This window comes from Bubalus kerabau, chromosome 2, assembly GCF_029407905.1.
Source record: "Bubalus kerabau isolate K-KA32 ecotype Philippines breed swamp buffalo chromosome 2, PCC_UOA_SB_1v2, whole genome shotgun sequence".
NCBI classification, from domain to species: Eukaryota; Metazoa; Chordata; class Mammalia; order Artiodactyla; family Bovidae; genus Bubalus; species Bubalus kerabau.
This window is the reverse complement of record NC_073625.1, coordinates 11,458,295-11,485,946: the sequence shown is the minus strand read 5'-3', so window position 1 is coordinate 11,485,946 and position 27,652 is coordinate 11,458,295. Positions and strand designations below refer to the sequence as shown.

Genomic DNA, 27,652 nt, shown 5'->3' with positions numbered 1-27,652 from the left:
CTCACAAAGCACTTGATACATCTTGGCCACTAAAGAAATACAACTGTAGGCCATGTCGGGTGTGGTGCATATGAAGCAAGAGGTCTTAGAAGCAAAGGAGCTGTGTCTTGTGCGAACTGATGGTGGTGTGTATTGGGGAGGGGGTGTCCATGGGGATGGTTAAACCACTGGAGATCCTCCAGGGAGGGAAGCTGAAGGAAACACGGCAATGCTTTCTGAGGCAGGGGCTGCAGGAGGAAGGGCCTGTGAACCCCCTTTTTACCGTAGGCGGCACAGGTACCCGTCTTAGCTTGAATCAGGTCCCCGGTGGATGACCAGCATACCTGATAACGTCTTTCCCTCTCTCTGTCTAGTGATCTGCTGATGAGGGACAACCTGTTTGAAATAATAACCAGCTCCAGGACCTTCTACGTGCAGGTAAAAAGCTCCTCCCCCACCCCGAGAAATCGGGGACTTTCCTTCTCTGTGGAGAGTGTACTTGCAGGCCTACCTTTCCCTTTGCTTTCTCTTTTATTTTGTTCGAAGTTTCTCGGCAGTAAATTTAGGCCCCCGGTAGTCAGTCAGTCCGGGTCCCATTTCATTCTAAACAGGATGTTTGCCCCAAGCTTCCCAACCATAAAATAATAAGAGTGGCCCGAGCCATCTCACTGGGGACTGTGAGCTTGTACCAGCTGCTCTCGGCTCCCAGGCGCCAGCTAAGCAGAGAAAAGGAGAACTGGTCAGTGGTTTCACTTCTCCCTTGGAGGGTATTTATAAGCCCCGTCTGTGTGTGGATGGCGCTGCGTGCGGAAGGACCAAAGCACAGAGGGCCCTGTGCGGGGACCAGGTGCATAGCCAGCTGCACAGAGAAAGCCATTGTGTGGGCGCCGACCGTTCAGCTCTCAGAAGCGTCTCCCCTCCGCCCACGGCTTTGGAGTTCTCCCAGCTCCTCCTCAGATCATGGGAGCTGGAAAGGCAGATTTCCAGCCTCTAGCACGGCCTAGACTTTCAAGCCCTAGTCCCCACCCCGGCCCGCCTAGCGGTCAGTCCACAGACGGCATGTCCCCTGACTCCCCCGCCTTGTGATGATGCTGCCTTTCTAGTGCCAAGGCTGCTGTGGGATGTGTTGGTTGAAATTTGGGGCCTCCCCGCACAACGTTTCTCAGGGCTTCCTGCATGCTCCCCACTAAATGCCCTCCCTTTCACGAGGTCGCCTCTCAGCCATTTCGTGAGCAGCTGCGCCCTCCGGACGGGTCCCCCTGGCTGAGCCCAGCAGACCTGTTGACAGCCGGAGGCATCTGTGGGTTCCATTCATTCAGATGAACACCCGGGAAGAGCCCTGGAAAGTGCTGGGGCCTTCGAGCAGCCTCCGTGCTGTTCAGGGCCAAAGTCTGAGCTGTAGGTACAACAAGAACTTCCAGTTCCTGGATTTGACAGATATTTGTAGATTCTTCTCAGAGTGCAGAGCATTGCCTCGACCTGGGGACCCGACGTTCAACAGAACAGATCCTGAACCAGAGAGGGAGACAGTCAAGAAAACCTGCAGTTAGAACAGTGTGATGAGGTGGGGGTCAGCGTGCTGGGGAGATGAACACAGGTGACCTCTTAGGGCAGTGTAACTATTCCCGGGTGGTGCTAGTGGTAAAGAACACCCATCTGCCAATGCAGGAGACATAAGAGACAGGGGTTCGATCCCTGGGTCAGGAAGACCCCTGGAGGAGGGCATGGAAACCCACTCCAGTGTTCTTGCCTGGAGAATCCCCATGGACAGAGGAGCTTGGCAGGCTACAGTCCATAGGGGTCACAAAGAGTTGGCTCTGACTGAAGCGACTTAGCACGTGGGCAATAGTTCTGTGTGATACTGTAGTGGCAGATGTGTGAAATCGAATTTTACAGCAGAGTATTAACTTTTATATATGCAAATTAAAAAAATAATTTAGACGGTTGGGTGATCCCAGTATGGCATGCAGAATATGACCAAAGAACCTATGTGTGTTAATGAAGCAACCTCACTCATGAAGGTGGTGGTGGGGGGGCGGTAGGGGTGGGAAGAAAGTGTGAGAAGGGCTACCTTTAGAGTAAGTAGTGGTTGCTGTGGGAACTCCTAAGAAGGGTACCTCCTCTAGTCTCAGGGAATTAAGGGAAGTTTCCTGAAGGAAGATAGAGGAAAAGTGGCCCAGAGAGTTGTTCAATTGCTGTCATGTCTGACTCTCCATGACCCCATGGACTGCAGCATGCCAGGCTTCCCTGTCCTCCACTATCTCCTGGAGTCTGCTCGAGTTCCATGTCCATTGAGTCGGTGAAGGTGTCTAATCATCTCATCCTCTGTCGTCCCCTTCTCCTCCTGCCCTCAATCTTTCCCAGCATCAGGGTCTTTTCTAATGAGTTGGCTGTTCGCATCAGGTGGCCAAAGTATTGGCCCAGGGAGAGGGAACAGCAAGCAGCATATGAAAAAAAAAAGCCTAGAGGTGAAAGAGGCTCAGGTGCTGGAAAGCTGATATAGAGGGTCCTTGTTAAAAAACTGTATTTTATCCTGGGGGTTAGGCCCTTGGAGGTTAAGCTGGGGCACTGACCCAGTCAGATCTGCCTCTTAAAAATCCCATTTGCACAATGGCGTAAGTTTCAGAGCCTTGTTTTCCTCATCTGTAAAGGGGAGATGGTAGTCCTTGATCCTGGCCACTTCGACAGGGCCCTGGAGCCTGGCGATGCATGTCCTGGTTGGTGTGGTGTAGTGGCTTGGCAGTGTAGGGCACAGATAAGAAAAGCGTGAGACAGCAGCCAGCAGAGCAGTTGGGAGGCTATTGTCATGGTTTCAGTGCGGGATAAGGAAGCCTGATAGCGGATGGGTGAAGAAGAGTGGAAAAATTTGAAGAGTCCTTTCCAGGACTTTAAAGTTGATTAGATGTGGGATGAAGGGAGAGACGGGAGGTGAAGACCCTGCCCAGATGTCTGGCTGGAGCCTCAGGGCAACTGATGGCAGCCGTCACCGCGGAGGATGGACACACGGAAGGAGGGGCTGTCGAGGGCAAAGGGAAGCTTGCTCAGGTGGTTGTGGTTCCTGCAAGATGTCCAAGGTGACCTGTTAGGACAGCCCCAGATGGATGGTGCCTGACATGGTGGTGGTGCTAAGTAAACATGTGCCAGGTGAACGATGATGCCAGGTGAGAGTCTAGGACAGAGCTTTGGCTGGAGATAGTGCTTGGGAAACATGAACTCAACCAAAAAGTGTTTAGAAGACACTGCATCGTTGGCAAGAGTGTCTGTACATTAACCAGAACCTTATCATCACTTCTGTCCCCCTTTTCCATCTGCTGTCACATTTCTAGGGTAAAAGAACCCTCACATGGCCCTGAATAAATAAATGAGGAACTGGGCAAATCTGGGTATAGCAGCAGACTCAGAAAGTTGGAGAAGAGTAGAGATTAAAGCTCTTTAAGAATATGTATTTATTCATTTAAAAACAACCACCGTTAACTCATTTGTGTTATCACAAGTAACATTTCATGAAAAATAACTCTGTTTCTAAAACAGAGAAGCAACAGGAGTAGCATCTTTTTTTTTTTTTTTTGTATTTTTGCAAATCTCTTTAATGGCTGGCTTATTGAAAGACAGCAGGGTTCTCAGATCTGCTTCTGCATTCAGTCTGTGGCCATATGTTGTTTTGATGGAAGAGTATGAAGAAAATCTGGCCCCGCAGAGACATGTATTTGGAAAAAGGGGATATTTTAATCTCTCTTTCAGATGACTGTGGCCAGTTTTGCTCTTTGAATGGATCATACGTGGCAGGGCTGTATCTGAAGGTGGGATTTGCTCCTGGAGAGAGGGTAGGGGTTATTAGCTGTTGGAAAGGAGGGCTGCAGAGGTTGGGAATAGAATTAAGAAGGGGCTGCCTAAAAATTCTGGGCAGTTGCAACAGAAGTAACCAGTAATATATATTGGAAGTCTCTTCTTTTTTATTTTTGACTGTGGCATGAGGATCTTAGGTCCCTGACCAGGGGATTGAACCTGTGCCCCCTGCAGTGGAAACCACTGGCCCACCAAAGGAGGTTCTAGAAGCCTTTTATTGATGACCTGTTAGAATTCAGTGCTTAAAACTGTTGCATCTGTTATATGCTGATAGCAGATCCTCAATCAAAGCTCATCAGACTGCAATAAAAACCACAGTCTGCAGTGATTCATTTAATACCCTTTGTTCCTCTCGCCTCAAAAACTGCCCTCAAGGACAGAAACCCTACTTTTTCTTTTGAACCAAGCACCAGAAGCGTAGCACATACTTAAGCAGACCCGTAAGAGATGAAGGTATAAGCTTGGCACTTCCCTTCCTGTTCTACTGAGTTTTCAGCCTTTTTTTTCAGTCTCAGTAATTCACCATAGGGTGGGTGGATTTCAGCTCTGGTTTTTACCTCTGGTTCATGAAACTACCTTTGTGATGTGGTTTTAAGATATTTTTGAGTTTCTGATGAAAGCTAAGCACAGGCTTTTCATAAAAGATAGATTATATGCATATACTGTAATCTTCACGTATAGTTTTGCAGGTTTCCCTGAATTTCTGTCGCCCGTGGAGTCCAGTTCTTAAAACTACTAATAGAGATTTTAACTGTGAGCTCAATAACATAATATTCTATTTCTTCTCATGTGGGATCAATATCTGCCTTTCTATTTGAAAAATACTTTAAGCACTAGAATAATGTTTATCCAGAGAAAAAGCAATATCTCAAAGGTGAGTTGAAATATAAGACAATTTTACTTTAAATGTCCAAACAAACTATAGACATAGAGAGGAGCATTTATGAATAACATTATTTATAATAGAAATAATGATCAATATCTTTTCAAGCAACCCAAGGAATCTGAGAGACTTCAAGACATATAGAAATATGTACAGAAATCCTTAGGAAGGCTGAAAAGAATACCACAGAAAACAGGTAGGCAGTGAAGACCTGGTCAGCTTCCCATCTGTAAACCATTTTATGGAGTTGATAAATAAGTATATTAAGAAAAAGTGTGTTATCTTATTTGATCCCAACAGTTTGATCCCTTTAGAATTATATGCAGTTTGAATATGAAGAAAATGAAAAAAAAAGTTGTAGGGGAGAAAGCCACAAAATATATTTATAATATTGGAATTTAAGGCTTCATTTGAGTCCCTCATATAAAAATAATAACAACAGAGATAACTAATATGAAGCCCTTTCTGTGTATCAGGCACTTTCAAACTGCTTTGGCTCAATGAGTTCATCTAATTTTTCCTAGTAGTTCTACTTGTGGAACAAGTCAGCTAGCCCTGCTGTACATAAAATGCCTTCTGGAAGAATCTTGGAGACTGTGTCCTGGTTTTCTTTTTGGACTCGGGATGGGTTTCTTTTTCTGGTTGTCCAGTAACTGGGAAAAGTCCCAGGGAAAGACGGAGCAGGTGGATTTGCGTGAGAACGTCCTTCCACTGGGACGCCCTTGCTGCCTCTCTTTGGCCCAGTGCGCTGGGGTGTGAAACTGCTCCCCTTGTAAGTGTCCTGCACACATCGAACCAGGGAGGGTTGGTTTGGCGTGACAGGAAGGGGTAGGCGGGCAAGTTTGAGGGTTTTAAAAAAATCAGTTGTGTATTACCTTGGTGTGTAATGCAAAGAGAAAGAAACATTTTAGGGGTGGGGAGAGTGAGGGGTGTACGTGGAAACTTTTGCAGGGCCAGCCTGTGATTGCACTCATGTGTGCCCAGGCATGCACGTGCATGCTGGCAATTTGGGGTGACTCTACCCTAGGAAAGAGCAGGGAGACAAAGAGAGGGGAACAAATGTAAGTTTCTGGATGTCAGGCCTTCAGTCTTGGTCCCAACTCTGTGCCCCATACCTGATGCCACGTGCCACACTGGGTAAGGCCTCAGTAAACGTTTGCCAGGATCACTTGAGCCCGACCTGGTAACGCTGGAAGGCACTCAAAATTCCTGGGGCTCCAACCTGCTGTGGATTCTCCTTTCTTCACAGAGCCGCTGCTGCCCCCTTCTGGCGTTGCTCTGTATTTCTCTGGGGGAGTCCTTGGGCTACACTGAGCATTTTGCAGGATCTCAATTCCCCAACCAGGGATTGAACCCTCACCCTCAGCAGTGGAAGTGCGGAGTCCTAACCACTGGACCACCAGGGGATTCCCAGGGCAAGAACTTTCTAAGGGCTCAGCAGTGCGGTACGCATTGGTGAGCCAAGTGCTGCAAGTCTAGCAACTGTGGAGGCCTGGGTGGGACTCAGGACAGACCCAGATCGTTTGTTTTTTGAGAGAGGCCCTGTTCCTAGAGAAGCTGCCTCTCTGGGAGATTTTGCAGAGGATTTGGTTTCAGTGGGACCGGAGCTGGAAGTGGGATTATTTGTTCGGATAGCTATAGTAAAACAGAAAGATGACTGCTTTGGGTATCTGGGGAGTGGAACCAAAACCAGCCCTAAACTCTGGGCTCTGGTTTTCTGAACCTCATTTGACTTTTTTGTAAAACAGGAGGTAGGGCCAGGACGATCTTGTTCAACAGGGGGTGAGGGACTTCACCTCTAAGCTCTCCCTCTCTCACGACCACTGTCCACTTTATTGATAAGGTGACAGAGACAACTTTGCTGGGGGAAAACAAATATCCTCAGAGGTCTGAAAGCCACTTGGATGATCTCTGAGATCCCCTCCCGCTCCAATGGTGTGGTTTTCTGAACTTAGAATTGAGTTACAGACATGAAAGCTGAAGTCACAGTGCCGTTTGTGGCTCTGTAAGTGCCTTGGGTGTTTTGCAGGCGGACAGTCCGGAAGACATGCACAGCTGGATTAAGGAGATCGGGGCAGCTGTCCAGGCCCTCAAGTGCCACCCCAGGGTAAGTCACTTCCTTCCTGCTCACAGTCACTGTCAGCCTTGCGATGAGTTGTCCCGAGTGGGCGGGTTTTGGTGATGTAGGCAAACAGCCCAGAGCCCAGATGCAGCAGAAGCTCCAAGCTGTCTTGTTTGTTTTTCTCTTTCCACTGATCTGGGTACAAATTTTTATTTCTGTTCAGTCGTTGGAGGAGGTGAGGTAGAGTTGGATAGAGAACCAGGGGTTCTGATGTGTCCTACACATCTCCCTGCCAGGCAGTCCTTGACACCTGCGGAGTGAATGCTGCCGCTGGACATAGTTGATCTCTGTGGACATGTATCTCTGGGCCTGTGAGGAGGTGATCCTGGGCGGAGGGCCTCTTCCTGGGCCTTTCGGACGAATATTGTCAGGAAACCTTTTACTTTTATTTTTTTTCTCCTCCCTCTTTTATTTTCCACAGGAGATGTCCTTTTCTCGGTCCATTTCTTTGACCCGCCCCGGAAGCTCCAGCCTCTCAGGGGGGCCCAACTCTATCTTGTGCAGAGGGCGGGCACCCGGGGAGGAGAGAAAGACCCTCTGCAAAGCCCCCTCCCTGGCCTCCTCCTGGCAGCCCTGGACACCTGTCCCCCAGGCCAGGGAAAAGCTGCTTCCCACCGAAGAGACTGCTGAGGACTCTTTGTTCACGCCTCGACTTGGGGAGAGCAGTACGTCTGGGGTGCTGCCCAGCTCCCGGATAAGACACCGATCAGAACCCCAGCACCCCAAGGAGAAACCATTTGTGTTCAACCTCGATGACGAAAATATACGGACCTCTGATGTGTGATGAGGCGCGGTGCCTGGGAGGGAGAGGGTGGGCTCAGATAAGGGGCCGTGACTCAGTGTCTCCATCTGATGCAGGACAATCAGAGACCTTCCTGGCACTCGCATCCCTGTGGAGTGGGAATCCCGCTAACTTTTTAAAGAAAATGAATGCAGTGTTTTTCATTTGGGAAGGTCACTAGGTTAGACCTCTAGGCTTGCTCAGTGTGCCTCTTGCTCGACTCTTCCACAGTCCACCTGGTGAGAGGAGGTTGGAAGTCCAGTTTCATTCCTAACCAATTTTTAGTTCCTTGTCTTTGTCTTAGCTTCTTCCCTTTGTTTTCAGGCCAGGCACAGAACCTTGAGGCCAGTCATCTGGTCTTATCTTATTCTTATACATTGGCGGAAGTTTGACTGTGAAGTGGGAGAGTGGTAACTAACCCAACTGAAAGGGTAGAGGGGGTGGTGGTGGTTAGGGGGGCGGGGGACCCAGGCTCCAGCTTGGTGAGGATACTTTTCTAAGGGACGGTCTTAAAATCTGGGGGCTGTGGGAGGCCCCAAATGTCAACCAGGGAGATTCCCCCACTCCAGGGGACTGCCATAAGGGAAGAAATAGGGGCCTTTTGAAGGTATGGGGGAATAATTCAACCCCAGTGCATCAGCCAATTTTGAGAATTACTCTTTTCTCTTTGAGATGTTCTTTGACCCCGAATACTGTCGCCATGAGAGACAGACCTGCCCTCCCCATTTCTGTGTCAGACCCTTAGGATGGGCTTATCAGTGTTCAGTGTTGAGAACAAAACAGACATTGCCCTTGACATGGTGTTAACTGAAGTGCGTGGATGGTTGATGAGTGTATGGTAATTCACTTGTGTGATCCATCAGATCTCTATCTTAGAGTTTGGGAGTTGCTATAAAGCAGGTGCCAGGAAGAGACGGAATTTAGTTCACCCAGCTAAAATGCTTTGATTCATGTTTTCCCTACAGAGGAAAAAGTCTCTTTTAGCAAAAACAGATTATCTCGGGTCCTGGCCTCTCAACTCTTCTTTCATGGGCTGATACTAGTCTAGTTTTCAGTGCTGTACATGGTATACCTGGCAGATTAGATTTCTTTCTGTTCTTTGTGTCGCCTTTTGGATGATGCCTTGTGTCTGTACTTGCATGATGACACCTCATCGTCTGATGAGGTTCTGTGTGCTTAACACCGAGGAGATAACAAAGATAGCCTTGAGAGATATTTATATTTTTAACAAAAATAGAAACTGTGCATAGAAACATTGATTTAGAGGCTCTGCATCGCTGGCTAGAGATTTCCCAGGTAGAAGAGCATAGATTGTATTTCCCATCCTGTATTTTAGGATGTACCTTCTTCCATTTGTCAAAAGATGCTATTTCCAGGTTCCTGGAAGAATCTGTCTCTCCAGCTTATGTGGTGAACTGCTACCAGGGTTCCCTAAAGGGAGGGAATTTGACTCATTTCTGTCTATAACTTTGTATCAGCTAGATCAATTAGTTTTTGTCTTTAAATTAAAAGTTAACAAATATAGTGGGCGACTAAGAGAAGCATTTTTACCTAAGTCAGTCCCTTCCCCTCCTGATGTTCACATCCAACTGCAGCAAAAAACATGTAGTCAGAAAATCCTTAGTGGCTTGAGGGAAATCTGTTTCTTTCAGGCAGGGTAGTTTCCTTGTCAGGTTGTCAACTTTTCTTGACTGAACCTGCTTTAGAGATAAGCTTCACTTAAATTGTTTGGCTCACTGGTCCTGGTTGGCAAAAGGAAATCTACCCTGAATTTTACTCTCTTTCTCTTTATTCTGCAGCCTCTTGTATACTTTTGTCTTAAAAATCCCTTGTTTGGGGGTTATTTATTTATGAGTAATCAGGTGACAACATATTTCAAGTCACCTGATTTCAAGAAGCCATTCCCAATTCTTCAAGTTCTTTGTCTCAGGTTTCATCTTCAAAGTTCCCGAAAGAAAATTCTTTGGCTAGGTTAAAGAAAGTGCTCAGAGATACGGAACTATAAAAATAAATTAGGAACTTTTGAGATCTCTTATACATTCCCTGACTCATGGAAAGATGTCATCTCTTGATGTGTCAGATGTGAAAATCTACCGATTTCCTCCTTTCTTTTCAATAAGCTCTCTGCTAGATTACTGCAGCTAAATTAACTGGCTGTTATAGTAAGCTGATCTGTTTCTTACTTAGTAAGAGCTGTTTTAAGAATGTATTAAATTAAACATACTTATAAATCCAGATTGTATTACCATGATAGAGGGAAAACAAGGATTCTAGTTGGCAGATACTTGGGAATTCCAAGTTAGAATGTTGTTAATGTAGCTCCAACACCAGATAAATATAATTATCTTCAGTGAAGCCTAGAGGCATGCTCCTTGCCAAATCTCATTTCAGAATTCCTTTTGTGTCCATTGTTTCTTAGCCTCTGGTTAATTTCACATCATACCTTTTAACGTCACTACACATGTGAGCCAAAGATGGTGCATATACGACCAAAGCCTTTGGTTTGAAATGTGAAAAGTGGAACCAAATGGGAAAAACAGGGCAGGGATGCAGGATCGGTTAGTAGTTAAGTGCATAGGCTCTGGAATAAGTCTTGTTTCTTTAAAAAAGGAACCAAAAAAGGTACTGCATTTTTGTGTATGTATGGGATAAAAGCATTTTCTGAGTTGCTGTTTTTCATAAGACTTTAGACGTGGTCTTCACCCACTGTGTCTAACAGTTTCAGGTTCTTGAAAGTTAAGGATTTGCTAGCTCAGAGTCAGCTGATGGCTGGTGAACGTAGATTGGCCTTTTGCATTCTGTGAGATGACAGTCTTACTAAGATGTTGTGAAAACAGAAGAGGCACACATTGGTTTCTGAATAGAATGCTGGGCTCCTAGAGAGTCCAACTTCATAGTTCACTTGAAGCAGGGGGTAGTGTTTTGGTTTTTCTTACCTCCCCTCCCCCACAATGTAATTGTGGTCTGATACGGACTAAAAGGATCCAATAAATAAGTGGCAGATTCAGTAGCTGAACTGTGAGATTTGATATGTTTGTTTTCACTGTTAACCAGATAGACATAAGGAGGTAGTAACTAGCCTTTTGGAAATTGAGTTTCCCAAATTAGCTTTGTTTATGAGCATCCAACATGTCAGAAATAGTTTCTACCAGCCATCACTTTCTTTTCCCTTACTTCCTTTTTCTCTCTGTGTTATTGCCTGCAGTAGTGAATTACAGTCACTCATGCCTGGTAGAGTTTGAATAAAGCGAATATTTGGCCAAAAACCATACTGTTTGACCCCTTACCCGCTGTTCCAGAAGGTGTGCCTATGATCCTGTGTTTTGAACCAGTCTGTTTCAGCTGAAGTGCACTGACTTGCAGGCTGAGCTGAGTGCATGGAAACTCTTAAGCTTCTCATTTTATGTGATCTCCTAATTGGTATGTAGCAAAAATAATTTTCTAAAACTGTTTTGTTGCTTGTTTTGTAATAAAACCACGTGAAATACTGAAATATGGTGCATGTTTTCCTAACGCTGACCGTCTGTCCGTGGGTGGGTGATGTGTCTTGTCGGTCTAACCCGGTTCTGGGTGTTACTGGTTTCATGAGGTGGGTCCCTGGGAGGGCGTGGGGGCGGGGGGGGAGGGTCGGGGAAGGGCCGAGGACATGTCTCCATCTCCTGGGACTGGACAGGATGGGTTGAAAGGGGGGTTACAGGGCGTGTGTGGAGAGGACTGCCAGGCTCTGCCCCTTAAAGTTAGGGGCTGGCGAAGGCAGCACCCCAGTCTAGAGACTGCTGCTCATCTGAGAGGGTCCAGAGGGAAGGTGGGAGGCGAGCAGAATGGCCAGACCCCTGCAGCGGCCTGCCGGGCTCGGACCTTTCGTTCTGCTGTGGCTGCTGCTGCCCGCGCCAACTGGGCGCGGGGTCCAGGCCGGACGGGCCTGGCCCGTGCCGCGCTGCCCAGCGGCCTGCGAACCCATGCGCTGCCCTCCGCTGCCCCGGTGCTCGGCGGGGACCGCGCCGGTGCTCGACCGCTGCGGGTGCTGCTGGGTCTGCGCCGCGGCCGAGGGCGAGGCCTGCGGCGGGCCGCTGGGCCGGCCGTGCGCCCCGGGACTGCAGTGCCGCGCGCCGCGCGCGCCCCGGGTCCTCGGCGGCCTCCCGCTGGGCACCTGCGGCTGCCTGGAGGCTGGGGCGACAGTGTGCGGCAGCGACGGGCGGACCTACCCCAGCCTGTGCGCGCTCCGCGCCGAGAACCGCGCCGCGCGCCTCCGTGGTGCGCTCCCGGCAGTGCCGGTGCAGAAGGGGGGCTGTGGGGACCCAGGTGAGCCGCGGGCGCGCTCTCTCGGAGCCCTTCTCGCTTCTTTAACCAGTGAGTTCCCATTGCGGGGTTTGCAGCCGGCTCCTCCCGGCTGCCTTGCCAAAGGGAGTCAGTGCCTCCGAGCTCCCGATTTTATTCCCTCCTTAAGTGTGGCGGCTCAGGGGTAAAGAATTCTCCTGCCAGTGCAGGAGACGCAAGAGATGAGGGTTCGATCCCTGGGTGGGGAAGATCCCCTGGAGGAGGGCATGGCAACCCACTCCAGTGTTCTTGCCTGGAGAATCCCATGGACAGAGGAGGCCTGGTGGGCTACAGCCAATGGGGTAGCAAAGAGTCGGACACGACAGAGAACGCATGCTCCTGAAGTTTGGTGTCTGGTTACCCGCTCCCATGTGGTTGCTCCCCAATTTCCTCCCCATAGCTGTTGACCACCGTCTTCCCTTTTAAGTAATTTCCCAATCAGGATGACAGTTCTGGTCTCCTCAAGGTGTATCCTCATGGGGACCCCAGTGAATACACAGAGAGGGAGACAGTAGAGAGGAAAGGGAGGAAAACGGGAGAGAGGACGAGAGATTTGAGAGGTGATACTCCATGCGGGCAGGCAGCCAGGGTCCTACTCCTCCAACCCCTGCCCCAAGAATAAAGCATCTCTTCGCAGGGACCGAAAGTGCAGGCTGGCTCAGGAACAAGTTCAACTTCATCGCCTCGGTGGTGGAGAAGGTGGCCCCGTCCGTGGTTCATTTACAGCTGTTCCGCAGGTAAAAGGGGTCTGAGGAGGAAGCTAAAACCCTGGGCTAAGTTTCCTGAGAGCCTCTCTGCTCCATCCGCCCCTCCCCCCCCCCCCCGCCCCCACTCCCACGGCATCCGCCCTTCCAGCATCAGTTAGTTCTCCCAGCATCACTCAGTCTTAAAAACCGCCCTGAGAAAATCAAGGGGCTCAAAGACCTTGTATGATCTGTTGGTCGTTTCACCAAAAAGCCCTAGTCATAAGGATTCCGACTTGCAAATCTGAGCTATTTCTCTCCCTCAGACAAATTCGAGGTCAAATGCAAGAGCCAGGAGTCATCTCGATGGTGATCTTGCCTGGCATCTTCTGCATGAAAGGAATCCCAGACCCAGAGGGCAAGAGAAACTTGTCATATGTCAGTTCTAGGCCAGTTCGTAGTGGAAAATAGGTGGGGACCAGACTTCTCTGACTCCCTCCTTGCTTGGGTGCTGGATAAAGTGGCACTAGGTCCACTTTTGCCCCCAGGATTAGGTTTAGTCGCTGAGTCCTGTCTGACTCTTTTGCGACCCCATACCAGGCTCCTCTGCCTGTGGGATTTCTCAGGCAAGAATACTGGAGTGGGTTGTCATTTCCTTTTCCACAATTAGGTTAGTCCTCTTTGAAGCAGAGGACAGCTACTTTGAGCAGCAAGACGGGGGCATTCCTGGAAAAGGAGAATTGGAATCAGCTCTCAGTCCTGTTCCTAAGGGATGGCCAGGGCACTGAACACACAGAGTCTGGTTAACGTGGAGAGAATGGAAACAGGGAGAAGTACAATGTCTGAGGAAGCTAGAGTGAGAGAATGTTTGATAAACGCCAGGTTTCTCGTGCTTCCAGATTACAGCGGATGCCCTGATTTGCCTGCCCTTGGCTTATGCTGTTGTCTTGCTGAGACAGGTCGCCTCTCGGCAGTGAGGATGTTCCTGTGTCCAGTGCCTCTGGGTTCATAGTGTCTGAGGATGGGCTCATTGTTACCAACGCCCATGTCCTCACTAACCAGCAGCGGATCCAGGTGGAGCTGCAGAGTGGGGTCCAGTATGAAGCCACCGTCAAGGACATTGACCATAAACTGGATCTTGCCCTGATCAAGATTGAGCCAAATGTGAGTCTGCGTATTTGGGGATTTTCATCAACTTGCTGGTCTTTTCTTCCCCACCCGATCACACATCTTTTCTTCTTGCTATATGTTTCCTTCGTCTCCCACCCCTGTTCTCTTTCTTTCTGTTCGTCACTCCTTCTTTTTTTTATTTTCTTCCGTGCCCGTCTGTCCATCCCTAGCAATTTCTATTAACTACACAGCTGTCTTTTTTTCTCCTTCAGTTCCTTCTCCAACAGAGCCTGCTTCTGGGAAACTTATTTCTCTGCTGTCTTAGAACACCAGACATGACTGTAGTGGATTCCAAGCTGCTAAGATGTGCTTTGAGTTCCTTGCTATGCAAAGTGGTCCACACCCCAGCAGAACTGACATCATCTGAGAAGTGTTTAGACAACTCAGATTGACTGAATCAGAATCTGCCTTTTCTTTTTTTATTTTATTCACCTCTACAATCCTATGGTACTATGCTCTCTTTTATTTTCTTTCTCTTTAGTTTTTAATTGGAGGATGATTGCTTTACAATGCTGTGTTAGTTTGCGCTGTGCGGCAAAGTCTATCAGCTATTTGTGTACGTACATCCCCTCCATCAGGAGCCTCCCTCCCACTCCCCCCGCCGTCTCACCCCTCTAGGTCATCACAGAGCACCGAGCTGAGCTCCCAGTGCTATGCCACAGCTTCCCACTAGCTCTCTCTTTCACACATGGCGGTGTGCATGTGTCAGAGTTACTCTCCTGATTCGTTCCACCCTCTCCTTCCCGCCCTGTGTCCACATGTCCATGCGCTACGTCTGTGAGAACCTACCTCTTAGTATGATTCCCAAGAGGTTCATGTGCACAGTTAAAGAGAAAGACTGCTTTGGGTGACCTCCTTTCTGTTCACCTCCTTTCTCTTCATGGCTTGTTAACTTTGCAAACTCGTGAGCTGGATTAGGGCTGAGTAAACTGCTAACATCGGTTTATATTTGATCAATTAACTTCACTTTGTTTACTTATCATTATTTCTACAAGCAGTGATTGTAGATTTTAGAGATCGTCTGATCATCTTAACAAGTGAGAATCTGGTGTAGTCGGAGTGTAAGGAAGAAGCCTCAGGCAGTTGTAGAACTGAGGTGTGTGGTCGATTCTTAGATTCAGGGTGCTAAAATGGTAGTGCCCATGTCATTTATGTGTTATACACAAATGCTGATTGAGTCCATTCTTGATTTATCCACCTCATCCCTCCTCACCCACATACAGACTGACCTCCCTGTATTGCTGCTGGGAAAGTCATCTGACCTGCGAGCTGGCGAGTTCGTGGTGGCCTTGGGGAGCCCGTTTTCACTGCAGAACACAGTGACGGCAGGAATTGTCAGCACTACCCAGCGAGGGGGCAAAGAGCTTGGGCTGAAGGATTCAGACATGGATTATATCCAGACGGATGCCATAATTAATGTAAGTCACGGGGGTGGCTGTCCTCAGCCCGTAAGATGCAGTGGCCAGTAAGATCTCACCAGCAATGCAGTGAGAAGAACACTTCAGGGTACCTTTGTTTCCCTTCGGCCTTTCAGGGATGTCCAGAGATCAGGTCTACCCTCGTGGGAGGGATGGAGTGCCATGCTGTTAGAGGTCAGCCTGTGAGATGTGATAAGTGGCATCCATGATACTGGATGGTCTCTTAGGGTCTGTCACAGAGATCACCACTGCCATAGGAAGTGGTGGTCCCCTTGCTGTTGTTTTTTTAATTTTAAGATATTCATTTATTTGTTTATTTATTTATCTATCTGTCTGAGTCTTCGTTGTGGCACTTGGGATCTAGTTGGGGCATGTAGAATCTAGTTCCCTGACTAGGGATGGAACTTGGCCCTCCTGCCTTGGTAGTGCAGAGTCTTAGCCTCTGGACCACCAGGGAAGTCCCCTCTTCCTATCATTCTTTACCTGCACTGATTTTGGAATTGATGATGATGCAGCTTGCCTTTGCCTGTCCTGGGGGAATAGGGGCTCACTAGAGCAGGCTGCTTTTGATAAACCTCTTTAGGGACTATGTAGACGTGACCAGGAAAAAAGTACTGATGGCCTTTTCCAATTCTGTCTTCAGCACGGGAATTCTGGGGGGCCTCTGGTGAACTTGGTAAGTAGCCACTTTTTTTTGTTGCCTCACACCTCTTCCTAGCTTTCAGAGACTTGACATTTCATGGTGCAGATGCCCATGTTGCTGCTGTATCGAGACCTGTGGTCTGATGCTTTTCTATTATTGCACCGTAAGTGAAGAGTCAGGAAAATTTCAGATCTACAATGGGTTTGTCATCCTGGTGTGTGAGCTCATCCAGTTGAGGGTGCCAGAGTTTCCTTCACACCTACTTACATCTCTTCCATGTGTTCTCTGCTTTCCTTGGGTACTTAACAAAAGTCCTGGGTACTAAACCCAAATTATGTCAAACGACCACTGTACTGTGGAATGTATATCCTTGATGACCTCCTGCTTCTGCATGTGAAGAACTAACTCTCACCCCAAAATGCTAATTTAGTATTGACCTGCGTAGAGATGATAAAGGCATCAACAACAGTCCATTGCTGTCTCATGTATTTAATTCTTAAATTTTAATCAATATCCCTGGTGGCAATGCCAGGGTTTCTAGTTGCTCAAATACATGTGACAACCTGAGAGGCCAATGCTGTCTGAAACACAGCCTGTGACCGTGGCCTCTGAGTCCCTTTGAGTGGGTCATTTTTGGCTCCTCTTTACATGTTACATTTGCTTGTAGGAGGATGCGTTGGGTGTGAAATCACTGAGCACTTTTTACTTATAACATTGCACGTGGTTTGGGGCCTGCTTTTTCCAGTAGACAATGAATTTACTAGAGCGGAGATGAAATGCTGAATTTCAAGTCACACTCCAGACCTATTGAATTATAATCTGTATTTCAGTGTGATAGGAAGTCTTTTTTTTTTTCTCCTGCCCATTCCCTAACAAAAGCTAAGGGATGATGAAATTCAGAAAAAGTATTTCCCACTTCATAAATTATGTTTAGGGGAGCTTTGTTCCTAAGGTCAATTTGCTGAATCTTCTGAATAGTTTCATTGAAGTGTGACTGAAAGTCAACAGCTTTTTGCCTTTTCCGTGTTTATTTTTAGTCTCATTTAAAGAATGGAAAGGCATATATTCCTTATCTTCATATCTGTGTTGAAATATAAACTGTGGTTCACTTTGAAAAATCAATGTAATTTGAGCAAGAAAAAAAAAAGTGAGCTCAGGATTAAAACCGCAAACTCCTCAGCAGGAATCTGTACTGGAGTAGGTCCCCTCTGTAACCCGCCACACTGCTGGTCCCCTAAGATGCTGCCTGCTGCTCCACCCTAAGCATCTCTAAGCTCTCTCTTCCTTTGCCTGTTCAGTCTGCACAGCTGGGCAGCTGAGCGATGTCCCCTCCTTTGGCAGGATGGTGATGTGATTGGCATAAACACACTGAAGGTGACTGCAGGAATCTCCTTTGCAATTCCCTCGGATCGCATTCGGCAGTTCTTGGCCGAATTCCATGAGCGCCAGCTGAAAGGTAAGGGGAGTTGGTTCGGACTTTTCTTCCCCTCAGGCTTCCTGGTGACTCACATAGTAAAGAATATGCCTGCAATGCAAGAAACCCAGCTTTGATCCCTGGGTCAGGGAAGATTCTTGCCTGGAGAATTCCATGGACAGAGGAGTCTGGCGGGCTATAGTCCATAGGGTCGCCAAGAATTGGATGTGACTGAGCAATTAAGGCTCTTGAGAAACCTATATGTAGGTCAGGAAGCAACAGTTAGAACTGGACATGGAACAACAGACTGGTTCCAAATAGGAAAAGGAGTGCGTCAAGGCTGTATATTGTCACCCTGTTTATTTAACTTATATGCACAGTACATCATGAGAAATGCTGGGCTGGAAGAAGCACAAGCTGGAATCAAGATCTCTGGGAGAAATATCAATAACCTCAGATATGCAGATGACACCACCCTTATGGTAGAAAATAAAGTGTAACTAAAAAGCCTCTTGATGAAAGTGAAAGAGGGGAGTGAAAAAGTTGGCTTCAGTTCAGTTCAGTCACTCAGTCGTGTCCGACTCTTTGTGACCCCATGAATCGCAGCACACCAGGCCTCCCTGTCCATCACCAACTCCTGGAGTTCACTCAAACTCATGTCCATCGAGTCGGTGATGCCATCCCACCATCTCATCCTCTGTGGTCCCCTTCTCTTGCCCCCAATCCCTCCTAGCATCAGTCTTTTCCAATGAGTCAAGTCTTCGCATGAGGTGGCCAAAGTACTGGAGTTTCAGCTTTAGCATCATTCCTTCCAAAGAACACCCAGGACTGATCTCCTTTAGAATGGACTGGTTGGATCTCCGTCCAAAGCGCAACATTCAGAAAACAAAGATCATGGCATCTGGTCCCATCACTTCATGGGAAATAGATGGGGAAACAGTGGAAACAGTGGCTGACTTTATTTTTTTGGGCTCCAAAATCATTGCAGATGGTGATAGCAGCCATGAAATTAAAAGACGCTTACTCCTTGGAAGGAAAGTTATGACCAACCTAGACAGTATATTCAAAAGCAGAGATGTTACCTTGCCAACAAAGGTCTGTCTAGTCAAGGCTATGGTTTTTCCAGTGGTCATGTATGGATGTGAAAGTTGGACTGTGAAGAAAGCTGAGCACCAAAGAATTGATGCTTTTGAACTGTGGCGTTGGAGAAGACTCTTGAGAGTCCCTTGGACTGCAAGGAGATCCAACCAGTCCCTCCTAAAGGATATCAGTCCTGGATGTTCATTGGAAGGACTGATGCTGAAGCTGAAACTCCAATACTTTGGCCACCTCATGCGAAGACTTGACTCATTGGAAAAGACTCTGATGCTGGGAGGGATTGGGGGCAGGAGGAGAAGGGGACGACAGAGGATGAGATGGCTGGATGGCATCACCAACTCTATGGACATGAGTTTGGGTGAACTCTGGGAGTTGGTGATGGACAGGGAGGCCTGGCGTGCTGTGCCCCCACACAATTCATGGGGTCACAAAGAGTTGGACACGACTGAGCGACTGAGCTGAACTGAGCAACTAACACTTTCACTTTTCACCTTTTTCTTCCCCTCCAGTGCTTTTCAGGAGCCCTCAAAGGCCTTACCTGTGGTGGAGACACTCTTTTGAGTACTGCAGAAAACAGAGTCATGTTTCATGTTAGACCCGACTCCGATCACAGTGGGGCCAGGCAGCAATACCGGGGGCTAGGTGCAAGGCCTGGCATGAGGTGTACCCAGAAATATTCAGATTGAATTGCTGTGGAAAGGAAAGCCTGGGGCTGGAGGTGGGGCGGTGAGCCTGCGCTAATGACGAAGGTTCTCTGAAGCACGTTTGTCTTGGCTAACAGCCTGAGAGGGCAGTTATAATTGGAAGGAATATTCTGTGACTCCAGGTCTTTTAAGCTCTGCCAAAAGGAGAGAGGTCTTGTTGTCAGTAACACATTATAATTTTCCTTTCCAGGAAAGGCTCTCTCACAGAAGAAATATCTGGGTCTGCGCATGCTACCCCTCACAATGAAGTAAGCACAGGCTTGACTATGTCTGGGTTGTATTTCAGAAGTAAAAGTTACAGATAGAGAGTCTGAACGGGGAAGGTAGAGGATGTGGTCAGCAGATGAATCACCTACCACTTGTCATGGAGTCGGTGACCGTGTCTGCCGGCACCAACACACTGCACTTTCCACGGGACTCTTTCACTTGTGGCTGTATTTTTTTATTTCCTTTTCTTTTGGCTGCACCACGTGGCACATGGGATCTTCGTTCCCCGACCAGGGATTGAACCTGTCCCCCTTGCAGTGGAAATTCGGAGTCTTAACCACTGGACGGTCAGGGAAGTCACACTATGGCCACACTTTATAGTGTCCAGTGGTTCTAGGCTTTGGCACCGAGAATCAGGGGAAGAATGACTGTGGCCCTGTGACCAGCTAGATGGTGTCCTTGTCCCCTGGGTGTGAGCCTTGGGCAGAGCAGAGAGTCCCCACTGAGAGCTAGGGGCGGGCCAGGGCTAGTTCACTGTGCTTCCTAACCTCCTGGGGAAACTCTTGTCACTCTTCCTAGCCTGCTTCAAGAAATGAAAAGGCAAGATCCAGAATTCCCTGACGTGGCTTCTGGGATTTTTGTGCATGAGGTGATTCAAGGAACAGCTGCTGAAAGGTAAGAGCAGTGCAGGCCCCGGCCCAGGCTCCTCCATTCTCACTAGATGTGTCCCGTGGTAAACGTGTGTAGGATCCAGGCTCCTGTCCCGTACCGTGGGCTCCACCTGCAGAGGCCCTGAGGGGTGTGACTGACCAACTGCATTTTACGTTTTGTGCATGCTTGCATGCTAAGTCGCTTCAGTCCTCTCCGGCTCTTTATGACCCTGCGGACTGCAGTCCACCAGGCCCCTCTGTCCATGGGGTTCTCCAGGCAAGAATACTGGAGTAGGTTGCCATTTCCTTCTCCAGGAGATCTTCCCAAGCCAGGGATCAAACTTGCTTCTCTTAAGGTCTCCTGCATTGGCAGGTAGGTTCTTTACCTCTAGCCACCTGGGTAACCCCATTTTGCATTTTACTTAATTTTAATTGATAATTGAATTAAAACAAAAGAGAACAGAAGCAATGTAAAATGTTTTCCCATGAAGCATACCTTTTTTTGTTGTTGTTCTGGGAAGATTGCATTTTACTTTAATAACTGCACTATGGAAGAAATTATCATCAGGTATATGCTGTTTCTCAGAGAAGGCAATGGCACCCCACTCCAGTACTCTTGCCTGGAAAATCCCATGGACAGAGGAGCCTGGAAGGCTGCAGTCCATGGGGTTGCTGAGGGTCGGACACGACTAAGCGACTTCACTTTCACTTTTCACTTTCATGCATTGGAGAAGGAAATGGCAACCCACTCCAGTGTCTTGCCTGGAGAATCCCAGGGACGGGGGAGCCTGATAGGTTGCCGTCTGTGGGGTCACACAGAGTCGGACATGACTGAAGCAACTTAGCAGCATATGCTGTTTCTAGAAGATTTCAAAGAGTGTAAAATATGTATAATAATTATTAAAATATGACATGTTAAAATGATATTTTAGATATACAGCTAAGACATTAAAGTACATTTTTATATATTAGTTCCATCTGTTTTAAAATTAGAGAAAAACTTTTTTTTAATGTGGCTACCAGTTCACATAAATTTAAACTAATTTCTCTAGAATTGCCAAATCTACTCTTTTGCTACCTTACTTAATAAGAATCAGAAGAATCTGGAGGGTTAGGAGTTTAGGAACATATTTTAGGTACTTTGAAATCCTGGATGACACTAAAGAATTCTCTGACACTATCAGAGGCCAGCACTAAACAAGTACATAAAGTGAATAAAGCAAAGGCTAGAGACATTTTGAGAGATTTCCAGTAACTACTGAGAGAAAAGATGACTCGGTCTACAGTCATTCTCCTGGTGTCTCTCTTATGCTTCTTGCATATCCTTCCCTCACCGTTTTTGTTTTTTTAAGGGCTCAACAGTCTGCTTAGATTATGTTAACTTTTCATAGGGCAAGAATCTATAGGGTACTAACTGTTCAGAACAGCTAAGTGTTAGGCTTCCAGTTACTATATTTGACTTGCCATTGGCTTTTCTAGGCTTTCTGGGTCCCTGCCCCCACTTATTTTTAACTTCTGGTTCAAGGCCAAAGCTATTTCTTTCAGCTTTTCGGTCCTTGTTCCTCAAAATTTGGTCTGTAGACCAGCAACAATGGCATTAGCTAGAGCTTTTTAGAATGACAGGAGTACCGCTGGAAAAGAATTTGAAAAAGAATAGATACGTGTCTAGGCATAACTGAATCACTTTGCTGTACACCAAAACTAACACAACATACTCCAATATAAAATAAAAAGTTTAGAAAGAATCAGAATCTGCTTTTTAAATAAGATCTTCAGAGGATTCGGGTGCACGTTACATGGTGGGAATTGCTGCTGCCTTGAAGTCTCTGATAAACTGGAAATCTTCCTGGTGTCACCCACTTATAATAGTGATTACATTCCGGTAATAACAGCTGGCATTTATCAACCACTTACTGTGTCAGGCATCATTTAAAGGGTCTGAGGGCCTAGAGGAGCTATCCCACGTTGAAGGTCAGGAAGGGTGGTGGTGAGGAGATACCCCTCGTCCAAGGTAAGGAGCAGCGGCTGCACTTTGCTGGAGCAGCCATGAAGAGTTACCCCACGCCCAAGGTAAGAGAAACCCAAGTAAGACGGTAGGTGTTTCAAGAGGGCATCAGAGGGCAGACACACTGAAACCATACTCACAGAAAACTAGTCAATCTAATCACACTAGGACCACAGCCTTGTTTAACTCAATGAAGCTAAGCCATGCCCGTGGGGCCACCCAAGACGGGCGGGTCATGGTGGAGAGATTTGACAGAATGTGGTCCACTGGAGAAGGGAATGGCAAACCACTTCAGTATTCTTGCCTTGAGAACCCCATGAACAGTATGAAAAGGCAAAATGATAGGATACTGAAAGAGAAACTCCCCAGGTCAGTAGGTGCCAATATGCTACTGGAGATCAGTGGAGAAATAACTCCAGAAAGAATGAAGGGATGGGGCCAAAGCAAAAACAATACCCAGCTGTAGATGTGACTGGTGATAGAAGCAAGGTCCGATGCTGTAAAGAGCAACATTGCATAGGAACCTGGAATGTCAGGTCCATGAATCAAGGCAAATTGGAAGTGGTCAAACAAGAGATGGCAAGAGTGAATGTTGACATTCTAGGAATCAGAGAACTGAAATGGACTGGAATGGGTGAATTTAACTCAGATGACCATTATATCTATTACTGCGGGCAGGAATCCCTCAGAAGAAATGGAGTGGCCATCATGGTCAACAAAAGAGTCTGAAATACAGTACTTGGATGCAATCTCAAAAACGACAGAATGATCTCTGTTTGTTTCCAAGGCAAACCATTCAATATCACAGTAATCCAAGTCTATGCCCCAACCAGTAATGCTGAAGAAGCTGAAGTTGAACAGTTCTATGAAGACCTACAAGACCTTTTACAACTAACACCCAAAAAAGATGTCCTTTTCATTATAGGGGACTGGAATGCAAAAGTAGAAAGTCAAGAAACACCTGGAGTAACAGGCAAATTTGGCCTTGGAATACAGAATGAAGCAGGGCAAAGACTAATAGAGTTTTGCCAAGAAAATGCACTGGTCATAGCAAACACCCTCTTCCAACAACACCAGAGAAGACTCTATACATGGACATCACCAGATGGTCAACACCGAAATCAGATTGATTATATTCTTTGCAGCCAAAGATGGAGAAGCTCTATACAGTCAGCAAAAACAAGACCAGGAGCTGACTGTGGCTCAGACCATGAACTCCTTATTGCCAAATTCAGACTGAAATTGAAGAAAGTAGGGAAAACCACTAGACCATTCAGGTATGACCTAAATCAAATCCCTTATGATTATACAGTGGAAGTGAGAAATAGATTTAAGGGCCTAGATCTGATAGATAGAGTGCCTGATGAACTATGGAATGAGATTCGTGACATTGTACAGGAGACAGGGATCAAGACCATTCCCATAGAAAAGAAATGCAAAAAAGCAAAATGGCTGTCTGGGGAGGCCTTACAAATAGCTGTGAAAAGAAGAGAAGTGAAAAGCAAAGGAGAAAAGGAAAGATATAAACATCTGAATGCAGAGTTCCAAAGAATAGCAAGAAGAGATAAGAAAGCCTTCTTTAGCGATCAATGCAAAGAAATAGAGGAAAACAACAGAATGGGAAAGACTAGGGATCTCTTCAAGAAAATCAGAGATACCAAAGGAACATTTCATGCAAAGATGAGCTCGATAAAGGACAGAAATGGTATGGACCTAACAGAAGCAGAAGATATTAAGAAGAGATGGCAAGAATACACAGAAGAACTGTATAAAAAAGATCTTCATGACCCAGATAATCACAATAGTGTGATCACTGACCTAGAGCCAGACATCCTGGAATGTGAAGTCAAGTGGGCCTTAGAAAGCATCACTACGAACAAAGCTAGTGGAGGTGATGGAATTCCAGTTGAGTTATTCCAAATCCTGAAAGATGATGCTGTGAAAGTGCTGCACTCAATAGGCCAGCAAATTTGGAAAACTCAGCAGTGGCCACAGGCCTGGAAAAGGTCAGTTTTCATTCCAATCCCAAAGAAAGGCAATGCCAAAGAATGCTCAAACTACCGAACAACTGCACTCATCTCACACGCTAGTAAAGTGATGCTCAAAATTCTCCAAGCCAGGCTTCAGCAATATGTGAACCGTGAACTTCCTGATGTTCAAGCTGGTTTTAGAAAAGGCAGAGGAACCAGAGATCAAATTGCCAACATCCGCTGGATCATGGAAAAAACAAGAGAGTTCCAGAAAAACATCTATTTCTGCTTTATTGACTATGCCAAAGCCTTTGACTGTGTGGATCACAAGAAACTGTGGAAAATTCTGAAAGAGATGGGAATACCAGACCACCTGATCTGCCTCTTGAGAAATTTGTATGCAGGTCAGGAAGCAACAGTTAGAACTGGACATGGAACAACAGACTGGTTCCAAATAGGAAAAGGAGTACGTCAAGGCTGTATATTGTCATCCTGTTTATTTAACTTTTATGCAGAGTACATCATGAGAAACGCTGGACTGGAAGAAACACAAACTGGAATCAAGATCTCCGGGAGAAATATCAATAACCTCAGATATGCAGATGACACCACCCTTATGGCAGAAAGTGAAGAGGAACTACAAAGCCTCTTGATGAAAGTGAAAGTGGAGAGTGAAAAAGTTGGCTTAAAGCTCAACATTCAGAAAGCGAAGATCATGGCATCCGGTCCCATCACTTCATGGGAAATAGATGGGGAAACAGTGGAAACAGTGTCAGACTTTATTTTTTTGGGCTCCAAAATCACTGCAGATGGTGACTGCAGCCATGAAATTAAAAGATGCTTCCTCCTTGGAAGGAAAGTTATGACCAACCTAGATAGCATATTCAAAAGCAGAGACATTACTTTGCCAACAAAGGTTCGTCTAGTCAGGGCTATGGTTTTTCCTGTGGTCATGTATGGATGTGAGAGTTGGACTGTGAAGAAGGCTGAGCGCTGAAGAATTGATGCTTTTGAACTGTGGTGTTGGAGAAGACTCTTGAGAGTCCCTTGGACTGCAAGGAGATCCAACTAGTCCATTCTGAAGGAGATCAGCCCTGGGATTTCTTTGGAAGGAATGATGCTAAAGCTGAAACTCCAGTACTTTGGCCACCTGATGCGAAGAGTTGACTCATTGGAAAAGACTCTGATGCTGGGAGGGATTGGGGGCAGGAGGAGAAGGGGACGACAGAGGATGAGATGGCTGGATGGCATCACTGACTCGTTGGACGTGAGTCTGAGTGAACTCCAAGAGTTGGTGATTCACAAGGAGGCCTGGCGTGCTGCGATTCATGGGATTGCAAAGAGTCGGACACGACTGAGCGACTGATCTGATCTGATCTGATGTACTTGTTCAAGCCCCCCAGTAATTTGGGGATATAGGTGTTATTTTACAGAGGTAGCAAATGGGGTGCAGAGGTTAATGACCTTGGAAGTTACATGCTGTGTCAGTCAGAAGGCAGGGATGTGGGACCTGGCTTGGCCCCTGGATTATCTTACTCTTGCGGCTGCTGTTATTGTTTCTGAGAGGCAGAGTGACGGGCAAGAAGATGGGTTTTCAAGTCTGAAACATCCAGGATGAAATCCTTTTTTAGCTCTTACAAGCTGACAGTCGTGGGGAAGCTCTCTTATTTGTCTGAGCCCCACTTCCCCATATTTGATGCATAGTTTGCATCCAGTAATACTTTACAGATTTCTTTTCTTTTTCTACTTACAGAACTATTGTGAATTAACTTCTTTCTTTGTGCACCATACCAGGCACCAACCCCTCCACCTATGTACTGCCCCCACCCCGCTCCCCCACCCCCCGCTCCCCCTTCCCCGCTCGCCCCTCCCGTCACCCCCCACCCCTGCCCCCGTCCCGCCCCGCAACTGCCCTTGTTCTCAAGGTTTTCTCTGCTTTTAGCTCTACCCTTGAACTTCTCTTCATATGCACTTCCTTTAAATTTCTCTTTTCTTTTTTTAAAATAAACTCCACATACCCTGATAATCCTCCCACATTATCATTTCTTCCCTGGGCTTCTTAGCTTCCTATTCCTCACTCTTTTTTTTTTTTTTTGCTGTACCTGGCGGCTTGTGAGATCTCAGTTCCCTGACCAGGGGTCTAATAACCTGCCCCCCTGGCAGTGAAAGCACAGAGTTCTAACCACTGGACTGCCAGGGAATCCCACCAATGCACCCCGCCCCCCCAGTTCCCTCAAATGGTGTCTCCTGTGGTCATTTGACTTCAAGCCTGTTTTTGACTTTAAGACAGATCGTCCACATGGCTATATATTTACTGTAATGTTTCATATCTGGAACTAGTTTTGTTTCTAGAACATATATTCTATGTGAAACAAATATGTTGGAGGCTGAATATAATCACAACTTTGAGGGAAAGAAGCCTTAAATATTTAGAGCTTGGAGCTTCGTGACTGGTTTTTGACTTTCTGGAAATTGCTTCTGTAGTACAGCTCAGCATACCCTCCGGGTCCATAAATTGTAGATGAAGGTGGGGCAGGTAAGTGGGCTGTCAACACTCCGCTGATCAGAGTGTAATTGTCTGGAAAAATATGTATTGCTTGGGCTTTTCACATTTATTGGTAAGGTTGAGGGTATGTTTCAGGTTAAGTGAGGTCAGGGATTAACAGAAAAGAAAAGCTCAACTTGCTATTTCAAACCAAAAAACATATGGGAGGAGCAAATTTCATACATATGATTCTGGTGGAATATGAATTTTAGAAAGGTGAATACGGTTGTTGTCCTCCAGTGATTCTGCAGCATATACTAGAACAGCCCCCATATTTGGAAGTGAAAAGTGAAAGTGAAGTTGCTCAGTTGTGTCCAACTCTTGCAACCCCATGGACGAGCCTGCCAGGCTCTTCCAAAAATGGATTTTCCAGGCAAGAATTACTGGAGTGGGTTGCCATTTCCTTAGGATCTTCCCAACCCAGGGATAGAACCCAGGTCTCCTGCATTGCAGGCAGACTCCTTACCATCTGAGCCACCAGGGAAGTGGCATATTTGGAAGGATGGAGGCTATTTCTGGTTCCCTGGTTTGCATGCTTAATGTCAGCACGATAGTAGTGCCTTAAGAGACAGACATTAAATTCTAGATGGGGATTAAGTCAAACTTTTACAGATTCATGGTCCTTTTTTCTCCCCTCCCAGCTCTGGGTTGAAAGACCACGATGTAATTGTCAGCATAAACGGACTGCCTGTCACCACGACAACCGATGTGATTGAAGCTGTTAAGGCCAATGATTCACTTTCCCTCCTGGTTCGTCGGAAAAGTCAAACTTTGATCCTGACAGTCACACCTGAGATAATCAATTAAAAGCCTTGCTTTAAAGATAAATTATCATCTAACAAAACCAAAGCTACATTACCTGGTTTGTATTGAGGATGTGCCAGTGATGGCAAGGGGTTTTAGGATCTCTTTCTTTTGAAGAAAAATGTGTGCTTTTAAAACACACATACACACATTCCAGAACCATCAGGTTGGGGGTGTTACAATCGCTGCTGAGAAGCCTAAGGGAAGTAGAAGGACATGGTGCCAGGAAGTCTGGGGAGCTGATAAAATTTTATTTAACAACAGGAAACAGCTGAAAACAGGCAGTTTCTAATTTATCCTGATGGAAGGACATTTTAGTACTATAAAACTTCTCTATAGCCATAAACTGGATATAACACCACACACACACACACACACACACATACATCTATCTACCAATATTAAGAAACTGA

At 46.6% G+C, this 27,652-nt stretch overlaps 2 protein-coding genes across 4 annotated transcripts in view; both read left to right on the top strand.

The window, feature by feature from the left end:
- Positions 1 to 11,098, top strand: part of PLEKHA2 (pleckstrin homology domain containing A2) — a 64,758-nt gene extending 53,660 nt beyond the window's left edge. For all 3 annotated transcript variants that reach the window (XM_055567030.1, XM_055567033.1, XM_055567032.1), the window contains exons 10-12: positions 354 to 417; positions 6,738 to 6,815; positions 7,252 to 11,098. In XM_055567030.1, the coding sequence (XP_055423005.1) occupies positions 354 to 417; positions 6,738 to 6,815; positions 7,252 to 7,614 (505 nt within the window). In that variant the 3' untranslated portion in view covers positions 7,615 to 11,098. The remainder of the gene's footprint in view (positions 1 to 353; positions 418 to 6,737; positions 6,816 to 7,251) is intronic.
- Positions 11,099 to 11,401: 303 nt separating this feature from the next.
- On the top strand, positions 11,402 to 27,623 carry HTRA4 (HtrA serine peptidase 4). The gene is made up of 9 exons (XM_055567029.1): positions 11,402 to 11,913; positions 12,566 to 12,665; positions 13,571 to 13,775; positions 15,005 to 15,199; positions 15,843 to 15,875; positions 17,184 to 17,298; positions 19,249 to 19,306; positions 19,845 to 19,940; positions 27,077 to 27,623. The coding sequence occupies exons 1-9, from the start codon at positions 11,433 to 11,435 to the stop codon at positions 27,240 to 27,242; spliced, it is 1,449 nt and encodes a 482-aa protein (XP_055423004.1). The 5' UTR covers positions 11,402 to 11,432; the 3' UTR covers positions 27,243 to 27,623.
- Positions 27,624 to 27,652: the final 29 nt, after the last annotated feature.